The sequence below is a fragment of the Lygodium microphyllum genome, chromosome 29 (assembly GCF_053477565.2).
Source record: "Lygodium microphyllum isolate KBCC chromosome 29, Lygodium_microphyllum_v1.1.10, whole genome shotgun sequence".
Taxonomy (NCBI): Eukaryota; Viridiplantae; Streptophyta; class Polypodiopsida; order Schizaeales; family Lygodiaceae; genus Lygodium; species Lygodium microphyllum.
Genome location: NC_141163.1, coordinates 26,664,497 through 26,683,537, shown reverse-complemented (window position 1 = coordinate 26,683,537; position 19,041 = coordinate 26,664,497). Strand labels below are relative to the sequence as shown.

Sequence of the window (19,041 nt, the reverse complement as noted above, 5' to 3'; positions counted from 1 at the left end):
AACTTGGATCGAGCTAATGTTAGCAAGTGTAGAAATTGGCAACAAATTATTTTTGTAACGTGGCACATACAAAGCATTTGAAAGTCTAAAAGCACTACAATTCGTAACAATCAACACATTTTTATCAAGTTGTTTTATAGGATAAGGGGAGTTATTAGTACATGTAGCAATGTTATCCTTAGGAGGCAAACTCTAAATAAGTGAACAAATTTTGTTGCAAATTAATATGCTTAGTGACATTGATAAGGGGTGTTATTAGTACATGTAACAATGCTATCCTTCGGAGGTAAACTCTAAATAAGTGAATAAATTTTGTTGCAAATTAATATGCTTAGTGGCATCAATGTCAAAATACCATGCATTATAATCCACAATAAACATGCAAGAATCATGTAGAAAATGGTCATAATTGGATTTCATACTAAATGCCAACTCTTTATCCTACACAATATTTGTAGATTTTGAATTTGTATTCCTTTATGTCTTTGTCTGTCTAATGTCTAAATGCACCACACAATAGTCAGTCATTGCTAGAGTGATACTCATGGAGCACAAAGCTCCTGGCAAGAGGAAGCGTGCAAAACAATGCTATGATGGAGGCATTTTCCCATCATCCACCTACTATGCAAGCATGAATTAGAGTATGCATATCTTTAATTCATGCTCTGTATACCCCCACACCTACACTTTACATACTACAATTGTCTCACATTCGCACATGCAAAAAAGATTACCATAGCCCTAAATAGCTCAATCCCTATAATGTTTGCTTGCTTTAAGGGATCCACCATGGGTGTAATGGTAACTCTCTCATCAACTAGACAAAAAAGTATCTAACTATACTTTGCTATAGGCATGTAAATTTGCATGCCAACTATATACATATATGTATTATCCAAGTGGCACAATTGGGAACAATCATGGTGTATGTGGAATGAACATGGCTATTGCTAACAATTTTAAGCATGATGGTCCACGAGTAGTCTCCAAAACCTTTTTAATATTTTTCATGTTTTCAAAACCATCATTATTGACACTCCCCTTTGGTCATGCAACCACTAAAAAAGTTATACACATGGCTTAGGACCAAATGTCGTCCATTGAGTGTCAATGACGCTAGGAACAATGTTATGGACTGGCTTAGGGCATTTTTTGCCTTCCTCTTGTCAATTCAAGCCTTGACATAGAGTTTATTGCCACCCTCCATGATTATGATCTCAAGGTTGAGGTGTTGAAACTTCCAAATGAGCTGCCCCCAAACAGCCATTATGCAACTTTGCTTGGCCTTCACCTCCACATTCACCCACTCAACAATGTCCATCATCTACAAGGCATGATCATCATTTGCTAGGGAAAAGCAAGATCACAATGTTTCCATAGTTATTCACATCTTTAAATGCAAGTACTTTTTTCCACACATGAGAAAAGGAAATTAAAATCTAGATTTTAATTTCCAACATGTAGTTCAAGGGCTACCATGCAATCGCTTTTTTCCACACATGAGAAAAATCAATGATCTAGATTTTAATTTCCAACCTAGGAACTAGAAATTTGCTCAATCCTCTAGTTAACTCCTTCAAGACAATGAATAGAAATTCTTCATGGGCTCTAATAAGCTAGCTTGGCAATGTCTAGAAGTAACAATAACATTCTCAAAACATGTTTATCACTGAAGTGTGGTAGCCCCATATAGAACTATGAATAGCTCCTTCAAATACTTAATATAGCCCCTTAAGGACCTCAATAGCTCCTAAAACCCTAATGTCCACCTCTAGAAAGAAAATGACACATTGATGGTTCCTACTAAAACCTTCATGTCCCCTTCTAGATGGAAGACAACACCTTTGAAGTCTAGACTGCTCTGACAAAGACTAAAGTGATCTCTATCAAAGTGTTCCCCGAATTGTCTTCAATAGACTTGCAATCTTGTTATCCTCTCAACTATCCTTGGTAGAATCTTATAAACCCAAAACGTCATTGAAATAGCCTCCCTTTGAAACTAGATAATCCTCTAAAAGAGCTACCCTTCAAACTATCTTGAAACAATAGAATCTACAAGATGTGTATCAATCAACAATCTCTTCAAAAGGAAACAAAAGGTAATAATTGGATTAGCAATGGTGGATGATCATCTTAAAACCGACCTTGGAATGGCATTTATCCCACCCAAAAGAAAACCAAAAAAAAAACTCTAGTGCCATTGACACAAGAAAGGTAAGCCAACTACTAGAGCTATGAAAGTTACTAAATATATCATGATTCAAAAGCAACTTAGTGCTTAGACTATCTTAACTCCTCCATCATGTTTTTGCCATCTTGATAAATTGCCCATTTGCCCTCCTTTCTAACTACTTCATCACTTTAATACTTCAACAATATCTTACATGCTTTCAAACAGCAAAGTTTCTTCGTTCATTCCTTGATAGAATTGGCCTTAGTTTGGTCTCTAGCTTATATATCTGTAAACATCCTTGGTAGTCTTCATCATCTGAGATTCCCTATGTTTCTTCATGCCATCCATTGAGAAAAGCCTCCCACACATGCATGGAATGGAATCTTCTTTTGCAATGCCACTTCATTAACCACTGAAAAGATGGTGTGTACCATACCTTCCTTCTTTGCCTCCTAATTTAAATTTCCTCCTTTACTTGTTATTAACACCATATTAAGGAATATAAAAATTTCCCATAAGTTTGGGACACATGGTCAAATCTTTGGATTTGTCATAACTTGAATACTATAACTCTAAATTGAGCGTTCTATAACTCAATAGATTCCATTTTTCAAGACTTTTTCAATGATATGTCATATCATACGATTTTGAGAAACTTATGGGCATGTTATCCGGGTGCCACCTTTTTAGTATTCAAAAAATGAAAATTAAGAGATTTCCAAACTCACTAATATTGTGTTTATTGCCCTTTTATCTTCAATCTTCTTATTACTAGTGCTAGCTTTCTCTCTAGCTCTACCAAGCGTGCTTGCACTTTTACAAGTCAAGTCAAAAAACCACATTCTCCACTTCCAAGTTGCAACTCACTATAAAAGTATTCCTCCCATGGACTTTGCTCTCAATTTGGTTTGGGCAGAAATGCTAAGGCCATTGATAACACCTTTGGATACATTTCTATGGTAGGGTAAGAGATCAAGCTTACCCTCACCCCTTGGTGTTGCCCTTGCACTATATGGGGAGGTGATTAGGCAGATCAGAAACTTCTCAAGCATGCACACGAACTGTTGACAGGATTCTAGAGACATGGCAGAGAGAGAGAGAGAGAGAGAGAGAGAGAGAGAGAATGTACTGATGGGTTGCTAGAGACAAGGCTGAGTGTGTGCAGGTGCAAGTATGTGTGCATGCATGCCCATGTACTTGCATGCGCAGGTGCATACGTATGCATGCAGATGCTGAAAATGATATCCCACGTCCATCTAGCAACCTAACAAGAAACAAAGAAGGCTGAGATACAATCTCCACACATAGGATACGATGCCTACTAGCAATCTTGTATTGTCAAACCATGTAACAAAGGAAGTATGAACTCTCCAAACAAAGACCTTAACTAAATATAGAATCTTGGAACATAACTCTGCAAACAATCCATCCATTTTGTACAGTCGAACTAAAGCTAGGTTACACTGCATCTCACGTACCAATATGATAGATGTCTACCTAACAGTTGAGGAAGAACACAATCTGAATACCTCATCATTTTCATTTTATGCTAATTTGAAAGAATGTGAATTTCTCTTGGCCAAAATGTATATACACAAGTCCAAAATGCATGTCTTTGAATTTAGAATTAAAAGAGCACAATACAAAGTGTTGAAATTCCTCTCTCGACAAAACTAGGCTTTGTCCAACCAGTCTTCTTTGAACATGAGTGTCCTCCACAAACAATTGGAGTGGACAGGACTGAGGCATCTTTGAGATGCACGGCATTCCCTCCAACACATAGTTAACAGGCTCTTCTGGAGTGCTTTGAACTCACCCAGACTCTGATTTGGTGAATGCAGGCAGCCCAAATTCTTGGAAAAGTTCAACTCCTCCCAAACTTGCTGTAAAATCTTGCTTAGCAAAATAAGTTTGCAACACCAGCATGTATTTAGAGCTCTGGACCATATCAGGATTGGCCAAACAACGTAAGCTTGGCAACAGTAGAACCCTCCAATACGCTATGAAGATTCCAATTTCCATAAAGCAAGGGAATACATGATTTGCAATTCTCACACAGAATTATTTTCCAGATTACATGGATACACGTGGGAAGAACATCCCATAGTTCAGGTAGGGAATGACATCGAACACGTCATCTTCCATCAGAGCCAAGTGTTTGCTGAGGTTCTTCGAAACAGGCTGTTAAAGTTTCAGCAGACCAAGCCGGATCAACTGCTGGGAAAATGTAAGCATCAGGTTGCAATGCCACTGAAAACTCTGGTAGATCTGGTATCTTTTGTGAAACCCTGTTCATAAGTCATCAAAAGGTCTAAAATCCATTGATGCACACTCCAAGTTTTGTTCTGAAACATGAGCACGTCTATTAAAGGAAACTCACTTCTCAAGGCTGCTGCCACTTTGTTTGCGTGCTTTGCTGGTTGCATCCTTTGGTATCTTCTCAGACAAGTACTTCATGGCACCCCATAGAGGAGGGGCCCTGCAATGTGATTGCAACTACATAACATCCTCTGGAGGAAACAAAAGCCTCTACTTACAATTGGCTATCTAAACCTAGCTTTCAGTTACATTTACCGTGTCCTACAAAGAGGTAAGTTGCAAACCTTGTTGCTGGAGTGCTCGCACAGAAATCAGCACAGAACTTCTTGCTCTCCATTAAAGAACTCTCAGACAGTTGTAGGCATGCTGCTGCCTTTGCATGATCAGATCCCTCATCCAAAATCAGCCCATGGAAATAGTATGCCGCAGCCTGCCATAAGAAACAAAAGAGGTCCTCATTGTCAATCATATGATTTTAACCCAAAAAGACCAGAATATATTTAAAACAGCCCTACAGATTATTGCCCAAAGCTCAAGAAAAGCATGCAACATTCTAAGTTTCCTTACACCTCTACTAGAGAATCGACATTAACCACCTCATCATTAGAGACCATCTCCCAACTTGACAACTGCACAAGCTACCTCAAGTCTCTATGTCTAAATTCATAGCCAGACATTTCATGCCACATACAGTTCTTCAGGTTGGTTGGATTTCCTGCAGGTGAAGCCTGTAAGAACACTAAACCTAAAATGTTCTTCAGATTGCTGGTATTCTCACGTCTACTGGTTGTATTTCAGCAGACTCTCATAGCTCCCAGGCATATCCACTTTGTAATGTAATTTATCATTCTCTATGCTTCAATGCTTTCCCTAGACTCTACCGAGCATTACCATCGACAATAGCCAAACTCTCAGAACTCTGCTTTCAGCTGCCAAGCAAGCAAATCTAAAACTTAGATTTTGCAGCCCCTATTGGTTTCTTCAAGAGACTTTGAGTGTGGCTAGACCCAAATTGGTTCCTTCTAAAGTCATTTTAAGAGAAGCCACCACATAGAGCATTCGAGCACAATGGAAGCAGTCTCAATCTACATCTGCAAGGAGTGCAGTCCCCCACACAGCCTCAACTTACATCTACTTGAGGGGTATTGATTGACCAGGCAGTTCAGCTTGTCTGATCTAGGCATCCTAGATCAACAAGGCATGCATAGAAGGATACCGCAGATTATTTCTCAAGCTAGAGCTAGGCTCCCTGAGTTCCTTTCTACATGGGATGACATTGAGGCTATGCAACAGCAAGGAATGAGGTCAGAGCTAGGCTCCCCTCATTGCCTTCCTTGGCCCACCTTGTGTATTTTTTTATCGTGATCTAGTGTCAGACAGCTACCTCTATCAGCTATGATAGTACCAATTAGAATTTTATTGTCAACATGTAGGTTTTCACTTCACTTACTGTTTATTTCCCAAACAAATGTATGATTTTACAAATGGTCGTAACCTACGGTCTCGCCTTCTACTACAGGCTCATCCTCTCTCTCTCTCTCTCTCTCTCTCTCTCTCTCTCTCTCTCTCTCAAAATCAGTTAGGGGGGTGTTTGGAGACAGATGGGTTTTCAAACTAGTAGGTATGCCTCCACAAATAAATTCTAATTTTCTCTCCTCTCCTTTACTCACTGCATTCTAATTTCTCAACCTAAGGCAACCAAAAAATACCTTATTCCCCCCTTGACTATAACATTGTGCCTCCTTTGATAAACCTCTCTTTAACATCTAAGACCCCTAGTAGGCACATTCCAATGATCCCCTTTTTAGTGGCTAAGGAGCAGCAAAATGGTTGAAGCTGCCCCAAAAGTGATGGCCTAGCGGTTAACACTCAAGCTCATAATCAGGAGGTTGTGGGTTCAAGTCTTGCTAGGTGCATGGCTTACTTCTTGTTCTTGAAATGGAAAAAGAACTCACGAAGAAGGTGCTGTAATGAATTTACAGGCACGCTATCCTATAAAACAATAGTGAAATAAGAAGGAATATTGAAGTATTCAATGATGATGGAGATGGAGATGGATGGGGCCAACTTTAGGCTATCTTCAACTGCTATAAATGAGTTTATAGCTAACTTGCCAAGAAAACTAATATAGAATGAAAAAAACTGAGCTCTCTTTATCAGAAAAAGAGAATGTCAAAAGTGGATGCAACAATGGAAGCATAGAAAACTACTATGATAGATTGCACAACACACAAGAACTCAAAAAGAAAAAGATACTTGGGAAATGGAATCCATATAACAAGACATAAGACAGTATAGAAACAACATGAAACACCGGTTGTATGGGCACTGGCACTGGCTCTCTCTCCACCGGTCCCTGCTATGGAAGTATGCAAAGTGATACAATGAATATATGACACGAGGAGAGAGTGCCTAAATAAATAGGCCAGAAATGTGCCATCAATATGATCAAGTCATCCAGCATTAATGCTAATCGGCCGGCAATAAATGTCTAAATCACCATAAAAAAGACAAATATAAAATGCCTAAAAGATGTAACTCTGCCCAACCCAATGGAATGTGCATAAGCTCACACATGAACTAACATATCCACTAACACTCTCTCTAAAATGATGGGTGATCTAGTACAATACAACATACAATGATAATAAGCCATCATAGTATATCCAACAATGTCCATCAAATAGAACCAAGGGTACCCAAGCAATGAGTGCACAAGCCACTACCAAGGTGCCCTAGAGAAAACCCAATGTCGATGTCGATGTCAATCATACCAACTTCCAAAAATAGAGAAGAATCATGGCAGCTCTCTATGTCTATCAATGATACCTCTGAAATAGCATATGTGACCATCTTGACAGCAATGCTGCAATGCATAAATGACCATTCCTCGCCTTTGGCTAGACCACCAAAGTGTCCCCTCATGTAAACTCGGACTAAAAGCCAAGCCCGCTCTCTGTCAAATAGCTCATCGTGAACTGGATGTCAATCCCAATTTCAAGATTTGAAAACCTACCAAACTTCAATCAATGCATCAAGGAAGCCCTTCTTTGGATCCTGTGCACTTGTATACCTGTATCGATGAGTCACAACTACCCCACCTCACCACCCTTTGATACTTCCTCTCTAGCACTCAAGAGTTCTGAGATATCTTGCATCACTTGTACTATCAATCTGGAAGGGAGACCCCTGCAACCATCGCCAAGGCCACATGGCAAGAGCCTAACCCTGGACCTAAAGAGGAGGAAGACTCACCAAGAGAATCATCACCGTTCACACCTTCTCCTTTCATAAAGTTGCAAATGTCCTGTAATCCTTCCAAAGATGTCCTTCTTGCCCCAATAATAGCACTAAGACTTCTTCTTCTATATGTCACTCCTCTTTGAAACTAGAATTTTTAGAGCACCAAGAGACAACATCCTAACCAAAACCTAAAGCTCAATACTGCAAGTATCTAACATAACACTCATAGATGAGGAAATAGTGGCTACATGCTGAGCATCAGTATGAGAAGCCGAAAGAGCCACGATAAGGGAGATACAAAGAAGATGAGTAGAGGCAAGGGATCTAGAGGGATATATGTGCGCCAAAAATACAGACTCGCAAGAGTTTCAAGAGTTCAAGCAATAAAGAAAACACATAAAGAGTGGATCTACAATTTATGGTGTGGCGTACAGAAACATGACAACCAAATATACAAGAACCCTCTCTAAAGCTTAGCAGTGTAGCTCACAAAAGTTAATCAGAAAAGAAGACACCGACTGCAAAAACAGACAAGTCACAACCAAGAAAGGGCAAAACACAAAGCTGGCAGGCACCAAACAATAAGATCAACTTGAAAACATTGTCGCCTAGCCCTGCACAGAAGCAAAAAAGTAAAATGCAGATGTTGGTTAGTAAAATGCATAGTGAGTAGGCATTAAATGCTGTTGTACAGCAGGAAAACAAATCCCTCAACCTTGGAAACACAAAACGCAGATGCAACCTAAAAACACAGAGTTTAGAGAGTTAGTAATAGTCCCCAACCTGGAAATAGTCCCCAGTAGTAAACGTAGATGGCATGCTGCAAAACAGAGAGTAAAAGACTAGAAAACAGGCCTTTTTGGCTCAATAGATGGTCACCCAGGCTGTAAACACAGTCGCAGCAGTGTGAAAAGTCCAAGCAGCATCAAAAAACTCAAAATGCAGATCTGCACCAAAAGAAATCAGCACCAGCATACCTCAAATGAATGATCACCAAACAGGAGCAAAGCCCAACCTGAAATCTGATACCATGTCAAAAGTGAATGCAGCAATGGAAGTGTAGAAAACTACTATAATAGACTGCATGATGCAAGAGTGAAGACAAAAGAAAAAACACTACAAAGGAAAGAAGAACACTACACAAGAACTCAGAAAAAAAGGATGCTCAAGAAATGAAATCCATATACCAAGACATGAGACAATACAGAAACAACGAGTTAATGACTATATGAGCATTGGCTCCCTCTCTCCACCGATCCCTGCTATGGAAGTGTGAAAAGTGATACAATGAATATATGACAAGAGAAGGGAGTGCCTAAATAAAAGGCCAGAAATATGCCATCAATATGATCATGATCAAGTCGGTCAGCAATATATACCTAAATCACCATGAAAATGACAAATATAAAATATCTAAAATATCTAACTATGCCCAGCCAAGTGAAACATGCATAAACTCACACACAAACTGACATATCCGCTAACAAAGAACAATTGGAGCAAACAGAGAAATTGAAGTAGTACAACATAAGTGTCCAACCATATGCCATGAGGTGTGACAAGTGATAGGACGCTTGGAAACTTGTGTGACAAGTGTCACTTTTCTATGGCTTTCCCTTTTGGGCTGAAAATAATCAAAAATAAAGACAACCAAATTTAGTAAGCATTGCCAAAACACAACGTACCATTTTTAAAATATCATTCTTATTTTTGGATTTTTGGGCCAATCCGAGGCTTCTAAAATTTGGGGATCCCTTTAAATTTAGCCCCTTCTCCTCTTACTCCAAATATGGATGTAATTAAAAGCTTTTTACAAGTATGGTATAAAAACAATGCTAGAACCTTAATATGAGTTTTCTATACAAAGATATGTGCATTTTACATTGTTAGCCTACACATTTACATTGTGCAAACATTTCATGATCATGCCATCTTGCTGATTATAATTGTATGTTCTCGAGGATCTAGCCCACACTTCAAGATATTAATTCTGTATGTGTAAGTTTAACATATGCTCAAGTCCGATAAATCCTTATGGAGATATCCCTTCTTACCACAGTGATAAGACTAGACCTTCATCTTCTTCTTCCTATCACCTCTCTCTAAAGCAACCAAAGCCTCCTATTGGCCACCATATTGAGATGAAAGCCTCCCCTGTAATTGTACTCATGTTGAAGCAGCATAGAGGACATATGAGTAAAGCTGACAAGGATTAACAATATTTGAGCCCATAAAGTATCGGCTACTCTATTAAACTCCAAAGGGAGCTTATAGAGCACAATCCCCACAAGATGAACCTTTGAAAGGACAGATTTCATGTGTCGAAGCCAATCCTATACCTGTGTAACCCAAAGCCAAAAAGACTAGATTGTATCATTAGGCTCAAACTTCATAGCTTGGAGTTGATCATAGAGGGTCATAGCTTGCATAGTCAACGGAGCCTTGTACAACATCTGTAACTTCTCCCACACATCTGAAGCTATCCTACAACGAGCAACTATCAAAAAAACCTCTTTAGAGATGCATTAAATAAGAACAAAATAAGCATAGGCATCATCCATCTCCCAAAGAAGAACTCATTCCTTGTAGTTGTTACAATCCCAATCTAGTGGAATAGTACTTGGCATCCAAAGGCGCATGATAGCTCCTAAAACAACATACCACAAGTGCTTCTATACAAACCATGTTGTCATCATGGCACTCCAACCAAGATAATCAAAATCTTTAAGCTTATCATCAATTGAACAAAACAGGGAGGTGCCACTATACAGGATAGAAAGAGAACATAAAGGAAAGAAGAGATGCAGAGAGAGAGGATGGCCCAAATCTCAGCCAAAAAGTACTTGTCAAGAGGTCACACACAATGTCAAGAATAGTTGATCACAAAACAACTGCTGAAAAGAGATCAAGCAGGTAAGATCTGATCAAAGGCAGCCAGGGAAAGTTCAAAAAGTTAGCAGCCACCAAATGCAGAAAATAGCCTGAAAACACTGTCACCCAGCCCTGTAGAGGACAAAAATCTGAAAACACAGATGTCATTCACAAAAATGCAGACAAATCAAGCATCAGTACAGCAGTTAGAAAAGTTGTCTCAGCCCTGAAGCAGAGAAGAAACAGCAAATACAGACTGCAGCACACAAAAATGCAGGTATTAGGAGCAGAAAACAGGCCGAGATTGCTTTGCAAGTGGTCGCCCAGGTGTAGATGCACCGCAGCAGTCAGAGGCAGAAGAGATCAACAATACAAAAAGGTGTAGGCAGACCTGCAGCAGCAAAAGACAGCACCAAGACCCCAAGTACAAACATATGATACCATGTCACATAGAGATGGGGAATGGCCAAAACAGCCCCCCGCCCAAAATGTATCCAAAATCATGTCCCTTTTGGACAGGACGCTCCCTATCAAGAATACAGATAGGGAATGCCACGTGGCACTTCACTTACCAAGGTCCAACCGAATCACGTGCCTGCTCCCACTCCTGCCTGTCTCTGAAGTCCTACCTACTATTGCAACTACTCCCATCTATACGCACTTGCCTGCCTATAGGTCCACGACGCCACATTGCCTATCAAGCTCCAACAGCCCGGCTGCATTGTGCAACAGACACCTGCCAACAGCCCACACCCCAACTTCTCTTCTCTCTTCTTCTTCCACATCCCTCTTCCTTCTTCTCCCACTTCCCTCTTCTCCTAGTTCTCTTCTCCATTCTTCTCCTCTTTTCTCTTTCTCACTTCTCCCATTTCTCTCTTCTAAGCTCTCCCTCTCTCTTCTCTCTTTTCCCTTCTCCCTTTGCTTGCAACAGTCAGCCCTTTTCTTCAACCATTTTATTTCATCTTTCAGCCCTGAAATGGCTTCATCTTCCTGTCCCCTTGTCATGCCGTGGGTCAAGAAAGAAGGTCCAAGCTTTGCCCCATACAAGTAAACTAGTGGAGCAAACAAGGTAAACCATTGAACTGAGCATTTCTATTTTGAATTTTCATTGATATTAATTTTCCAAAGCTTCTTAAATATTAGAATATGGAATAACCATTGCATCTTGTTTCTTCTTATGTATAATTAGGCATGAGCTCATCTCCTACATGAGCCAAATTTAAAAGTACAGTTTTTTCCTAATGTGACCTTGGAGAAGCAAAGGGAGCTTCATGACTATGTAGCAAGTCAAAAAGCTTATCTTGCATCTAGACCACGACACGTTGCAATTAACCTTGCTATTTTTGTGATAACACCCCCCATCAGCTATGTCTAGAGCAAGATCAGTATCACGAAGTACTACCTCCACACCTACTACAAGCTTTGCATTTGCCATGACACCAATGCCACATGTTGCATATAGATAGAGCACACTTGATGCTAGTTGGGATCCAAAGAAGAAGAAAGAGGTGGATACATCAATGGCTCATTTTTTTCTATCATAACCACATTCAATTTCATGCAACCAGATCAGAGTATTTCAAATTGATGTGCAAGAAGAGTGGAGGTACAATCCTTCGTATGTGCCTCCATCATCAGAGACCTTACGCACCACTTTGCTCGACAAGGAGAACCGCCTTGTTAAGCAAGCAACTGTGACTAGAAGAGCCCATAGGCTAAAAATGGAGTTTCATTGATTACTAGCGGTTGGAGTGATACATGGAGGCGATCCATTCATGGCATGGTCGCTTATTTCCATGGGGAGATGTATTTCAAATCTTCACGTAATGCATCAGGGACAAAAAAGCCGGTATATGGTATTTATTACTGCTACAAAGCTTGATCCATTCATTGAGTGGAAGATGCAACAAGAAGAGGAGACACATGTTGATGTTGAGAGAGATGTAATAGTTCATGGTACACATGATCATGAGGCTAGCACTTTAAGAGTGTCTGGAGCAGCCTTAGATCATGATGATCTTTAATTTAGTTTGCTTATCATGACACATGTATATGATCATTGATAACACTATGATACTTGGGCCATTATTTCATACTGGCATTAAATTTGTACTTTCTTGCAATTTCCCTTTGGGCTATTTTGGCATGCCGCATTTTGCTTCAATCAAGAGATTAGACTTCATATCTATAGTCTTTCTTGGCATGTTCTTTCAACTTAGTTTATTGTTCATCGTTTAATACATATGTATTATGTGTTATACAATTGACTAGCTTGACTCTTAAGCCTTATAAGCTATAATTCAATTTATAGTGACTAGTTTTAGAATAATGCATGATATCTTTGAAGTTAAATGATTTGTCCTTGTGGATTGTATACCTTCGCTTTAATACTCCGCATGAATTATGAGTGAAATATTTTTTTTTTCATGAATTTTTAATGCCATTCATGTTCCCATGTCCTTGTTCCCTAGGGTTGGTGTCCCTATCACCATCCCCATCCCTGTTCCCCGTTTCATGTTTCTGTGCCATTCAGAATAGGATGCAGCAATGGAAGCATGAGAATCTGCTGTATTAGACTGCACAAACACAACAGGAAAGAGAAGCATTGCGAATAAAGAAGAATACTATAAAAGAACTCAGAAGATAAATGCTCAGGAAATGGAATCCATGTAGCAAGACAAGAGACAGTAAAGAACAACAGCAAGTCACTGGCTGTAGGCACTGGCTCCCTCTCTCCACAAGACCTGAAGGTATGAAGTATGCTGATAATGACTGAATGACTAGAGGAGGGAGCAGCTGCCTAAACATAGGCTACAAACATGGCCAGCCAGTAATCTGGCACCCCCAAAATACAGTCGGCCAGCCCCAAATAGAGCCAAAATATTAGTCAACCAGTACAGAAATGCAGGCACCAATAATGTGATCAGTCTACACCATGGAGAAACTGCCTAAATATAGGCTACTAACATGAAATGGCTGGCCAGCAATCCAGCATCCCCAAAATACAGTCGCTCAGCCCCAAATAGGACCAAAATATCAGTCAGCCAGTACAGAAATGCAGGCACCAATAATGCAACCAGTCTACATCATGTCTGGTAAATAATAAGCAGCTCAGAAATGCAGAGACTCACTCATGAACTGACTAACCTGCTAATAGTCCACCCTATGGTTCGAGTAGGCTCTGTATTGTGTTCACTGAAACAGCCCAACCATCAATACTGCTTGAACATTTCCAATTTGGATGATGTTTTCTCAACACCAACCGTTCCATAAACTCCTTATGCTGTGTTTGATAAGGGATCCTGACGATGACCCTGAATCAAGCTACTCAGAGATGATGCATGCCCAATCGGTTAATATTTGGGTGTAGTAGATGATAGGCATCTCAAATAAAGTCAAACTTTATTCCATGGTTCTTGTCCTCACCATAGCTTCAGAAAATACCATTTCTCCTTGGTATGTCTGCACTCCTCCAGCCGTTCATCTCCCTTTGCAGCCCTTCACCTGCATGTATTCAAACTAGGCCTGCAGTAAAGCAGCTGCACCATTGTCAGAAGCTGAATTCAGTCTGACCGTTTCAGGACAACCTTCATCTACAAGTGCGGCATTCTTCACTTTTTCAAGTAGTAGAATCTTGTTGAGTTACCGCATGGATTTTGTCTGCAAAGAAAACTCCATGCAAATTCGATCAGCATGAAGCTTCAGACCCCTTTGCAAATTGAAGTAACGTATGCTAAGATGGGTTTAAGTTTCTCTCTCTTCCTTCACACGACTCAAGAATGGTTTTCCAGATGTGTAGCTCTGAATTAAGAATGCCTTTTGCTACATTATTTTAGGTTGTAAATCTGAAGCCCGTACACTTGCACTCTACTTGTGAAACGATGGGTTAAACTTATGCTCTGCTTTTGATACAATGTGTTTCGGCTTCCCTAAAGAAAAACAACTAATAGTTATACTTGTTAATATTGTGGCATTTTGAACTACTTGAAGTCTTTCTTTGTTGTACATTCTATACTACTTTTGATAAAATAATGTAGACTGACATCTGATCAACGCCAAAGCAACAGGGCCATATTCGTTTTCCCCTGCAAAACATTTGCTATGAGTACATAAAACCAGGAAAACTCTGGAGCCTGATGAAACACCAGGCTCAGCACTCACTACCAGGTCAGCCAACTAGCCTGCTTCAAGTAGTGTCTACAACAGCATAGGAAAGATGAACAGAAAATTTGGCTCCCCAAAGGAACTGTGCAACCTTTCAAGGCTCAAGTGCATAGCATAAGCACAGTGACTTCTAAGACTGCAACAAAAGTGATCAACTCACAATTGACATGAATGGTTTAAGGTGATACAAAAACTGTAAGCACTTACATGATAGTGCAATAACTTTCCCATTTTGCATAATTTGCTTGTTGTGCCTTGAAACCTTCATATGACAAATAGGTGCAATTGATATCTACCTTTGCTTCTGCAAGCTTTCAATTCATAATAAGGATCTGCTTTGATCCACGCATATTTCCAACACAAAGCACATACAGCTGACCGTCAGAAAGCATAGGCTTAAGCTTTGCAAATCTACTAACTGATCCTGTGGCCCAACCCTCCTTTCCCCAACCAGGGCCAACGTGAATGTTTTACTGTGGCCAATTGAACATAGAAAGACCACGAAGTACAGAGCTCGCCATCAGAAAGTATAAGCTTGAGCTTTGCAAATTTATTGAATGAACATTACCCCCCACCCTAAAACCCCAGGCCAAAAACGAATCTTTCTGTGGCCAATTGAATGTACAAAGAGATCATCTCATCACTGAAATGATAGAGGGTGTGCTCTGAACCATTTATAGTTCATTTCAATTCAAAGAACTTTATAAGAGCTATACCTTGTTTGCCGTACCTCAAGTTCTAAGTAAAAAAGTCTTCATTTGACAGAGTGCAATAATATACCTTTCCTTCTGCCAGCTTCCAATTCACGAAATGTATGTGCTTTGAGCCCCATGTACCCCCAACACATACAGTAGAGATCATTTCCTTCACCTGATTGTTCACATCAAAAGACAAATTAGACAGGAAATGGAGGACACTTTAACAAGGCACAAAAGTAGGATTAAAACCTGTGTCCAACATTTCAACAATTCACATGCTAGCCGTCGCTTCACAGCAAGAGTTGCCTTAGCATTGTCCAATGCAAAGCTCAGCTGGATCTCTATTGCCTGAAAGTTGTGATTAAAAAGACACTAGAATGAATAAATATGGGATTGACAAATACATGTTGCACAATAGAACAGAATGGTCTCACTCACTTGACCTAAGGCTTGCATGCATAATGCATGTAGTGTACCCTCAGCTAGATCAGCCGGTAGCCTCTTCCTGCAAAGCCACGTCAATCGAAGGCCATGAGTTGATATCACTAGATTTCTTTTATAGCTGTACAGTTTAGAAAAAAAGTTTTAACAGTTCAGAAGTGTTACTCACAGAAGGCCTTCTGATATCTGTGTCATCACAGTACTCATTACACACCTCAATATTCCAGCTGCTTTCAGAAAAGCATCTATAGCAGCCCTCTTGTTTTCTGAAACAACAGTTTGGATCTCTTTTTCATAAAGGTTGTTGAGTTAAACATGAATCAGATGTACAAGAGGCCATCCGGACAGCATGCAAAAGACATTAGCCACGAAAAACAAGTGTGCACAAGCATACACTAGAGCATCGCTGTTTTGTTCCCCCAAAGCAAGGACTACTTTAAACAAAAGCAAGGGTTGCTTTTTATCACTCGTCACAGATAAGGAAAGAAACAAAAATCAACTTTGCTCAAAAGCCTACCTCTTCACTCAAGAAAACTAGAAGTAATTTTGAACAATGATTCACCACGTGACAGTAGAATTGTTATGTCCTAACGGGCAATGCTAACTAAACCAAAAAAAGCCACAAGTCTGCTGGCAAGAAAATGGATCTTGTTGAAGCTCTTGAACACTAAGACACAGGACCCGTGACCAAAGTCATGCAAAAAACCTCTAACCATGGAATGGCCACTTTGTGGATGAAAACCCTGCCAAAACCATAGAAGCCACCAAACCAATATGAACATGAAATCTAGAGACAAAGTCAAAGATAGAGCATTCTAGCACACGAGATGCACCAAAGCCCAATCCAACATAAGAAATGAAACAGACAACTATGTTGCAGCTGCAATGTGTCAATCTGAAATTATCTTGCCGAGCCCCGTGCTAGAATAACATTTATTTGCAATGTCAATGTCACTAAGACCCAAATTCCAGAAATAATATCCAAATCTATCTAGCAACCAACAAGAAAGAAAAAATCTGAGATACAATCTCCACACATGCAGAACAAATGAAAAGATGCAATGGCCACTAGCAACCTTGTGTTGGCTGCACCATGTCACCAGTAGGGAGGTCTCCAATAAAAACTGTCTAGACAAAAGCATTGCCCTCTCTCTCTCTCTCTCTCTCTCTCTAGCGTGACGACGGGATGCTTTTGGCATGACGACTCTCAGGCGTGACGGGGCATGATGGCTCTCTCTCTCTCTCTCTCTTACGTAATGGATGCTGGCATGACGGATCTCTGATGGATGCTGGCGTGACGGATGTTGATGTGACGGATGCTGGTGTGACGGCTCTCTGGCGGATGCTGGCGTGACGGATACTGGACGTGACAGATCTCTGACGGCTTGCTGGTATGACGGATACTGACCTGACGGCTCTCTGACGTGACGGATGCTGGCGTGACGGTACTCTGATGGCTGTTGGCGTGACGGCTCTCTCTGACTGCTGGCGTTACATTCATTGGTCGTGAGAGTCGTGGCGTGAAGGACCTAGCGTAAGGTGATGTACCTGGCGTGATGGATGCAATTGTGAGCAGGTCTCTCTCACTCAGTCGTGAGCAATTGTGATCAGAGAATGCAATCGTTCTCTGTCGCATGCTGGCCTGAATGAATGAATGAATGTAGTCGTGAGCAGGGTCTCTTGCATGCTGGTTAGCAGGGAATGCAGTCGTGTGAGCAGTCTCTCGCACACTGGTTTGAATGAATGCAGTCGTGAGCAGGAAATGCAAACGTGAGAAGCTGTGACCAGAGAATGCAATTGTGAGCAGTAACTGAAAACAATATGAATGCATTTGGGCTCGTAAAAGATTACTGGGCTTGCAAAAATTTAGTGAGGGGTTGGGGAAACCTTGGAAATTTGCAGGAATTTGCAGGAAATAGCAGAAATTGCTCTGATTTGACAATACAAAGTACAAGTTGAGTGGCTTTGCACACAGTATATGAGAGATGGATAATGTAGACAAATGCAAGCATCAAACCGTGGAAAATGAATATCTGGGAGACGAATCTGATTAAGAACTAACACAACCATCCATGGAAGCAATGTTCAACAACCCTTCTAAGAACACATGGTACAAGACGTATGGCTGTAGCGTTCGTGATTGGACCGTCTCCCCAGCATTTGACAGGCATGGAAAGACTTCATGCACCATGAATGAAAAGAAATACGAAGAAATTCATCTCATGATTCGCTCTGAACTACGAATTATGAGACAAGAATTAGAGAAAGAAATACGAGAGCAGGTCAAAGCCGAATTGATAGTAAATCAGAGGGCAAAATGCAAGACATGCAGATAAAGATTAAGAATGACCTACAAGCACAAATGCTGTCCGAAATGCACACGCTGAAAACTGAAATGCTGAAAGTTGTACATGCCTACAAAGCTGAAATCTTAGAACTGGGGGAAGAATTGAATACATTTAAGAAAAAAGAAATGAACGTGCAAGAAGAACTACAAAAAGAGAAAGAGGCTTTGAAGGCATGTGAAAGGGAGGTTCACTCATGGGCAGAAGTGGCAAAGACAACACAGAAGCAGATAGAAGAAGCCAGCCCATGGATTGAGGCAATAAAAAAGAATAAGGGAGCATCAGTGAACAAGACTGAAGTAATGAATGCTACCTTGGAAGAAGAGGCTAGGAGACGGACTAGGGTTTTACATGTACGGGTAGTAGGATGGGAGGAGAAGAGCAGCCCACAAGAAGATGCTAAGACACTTGCTGACAAAATTGGGGCTTTAGACGTACCTATCATTAGTGCTTGGAGAATGGGGAAAGAGGACTCTAAGTCCAAGGCTCTAATTCTTCTCTTTGGAGACATAGAAAAAAAAAAGACCTTCCTCTCCAAGAGGAGAACCCTCAAGGGTGAGAAGATTTATTTGGATGAGGACCTTACCCCAACACAGATAGCATATCGCAGAGAACACATGCCCAAGGTATTGGAGGCTCGCAAAGAGGGAGAGTGGGCTGTTTATAGGGATGGACGAGTCATCATCACTGAAAAAAGGACTTCATGACGGTACGAGGCCTATGAGACACTTCGGATGTAAATATGGAATTGTAATGGGGCCTTGCACTTGGATGTTGGTTACTTTGA

General features: G+C 40.5%; 2 protein-coding genes across 5 annotated transcripts in view; one reads left to right on the top strand and one right to left on the bottom strand.

Annotated features, from left to right (window-relative positions):
* Window positions 1-3,764: 3,764 nt before the first annotated feature.
* The window catches only part of LOC148010464 (uncharacterized), a 64,707-nt gene continuing 49,430 nt past the window's right edge, over window positions 3,765-19,041 (bottom strand). Inside the window, exons 6-13 of one of the 4 annotated variants that reach the window (XR_015689435.1) lie at window positions 16,079-16,175; window positions 15,907-15,973; window positions 15,718-15,816; window positions 15,551-15,640; window positions 8,713-8,750; window positions 8,519-8,619; window positions 4,777-4,922; window positions 4,554-4,683 (exon numbers count right to left, since the gene is read on the bottom strand). Coding sequence is in view for 1 of the 4 variants with exons in the window: in XM_087671148.1 (XP_087527274.1) it covers window positions 4,308-4,461; window positions 4,554-4,652; window positions 4,777-4,922; window positions 15,551-15,640; window positions 15,718-15,816; window positions 15,907-15,973; window positions 16,079-16,175 (752 nt within the window). In the remaining 3 variants the exon portion in view is untranslated. Of the gene's footprint in view, window positions 4,462-4,553; window positions 4,684-4,776; window positions 4,923-8,518; window positions 8,620-8,712; window positions 8,751-15,550; window positions 15,641-15,717; window positions 15,817-15,906; window positions 15,974-16,078; window positions 16,176-19,041 lie in introns of those variants that run through there. The other 3 variants (XR_015689434.1, XM_087671148.1, XR_015689433.1) reach the window with 3 other exon arrangements.
* On the top strand, window positions 18,284-18,961 carry LOC148010465 (uncharacterized). Its single transcript, XM_087671029.1, has one exon. It carries the CDS (start codon window positions 18,284-18,286, stop codon window positions 18,959-18,961), a length of 678 nt encoding a protein of 225 aa, XP_087527155.1.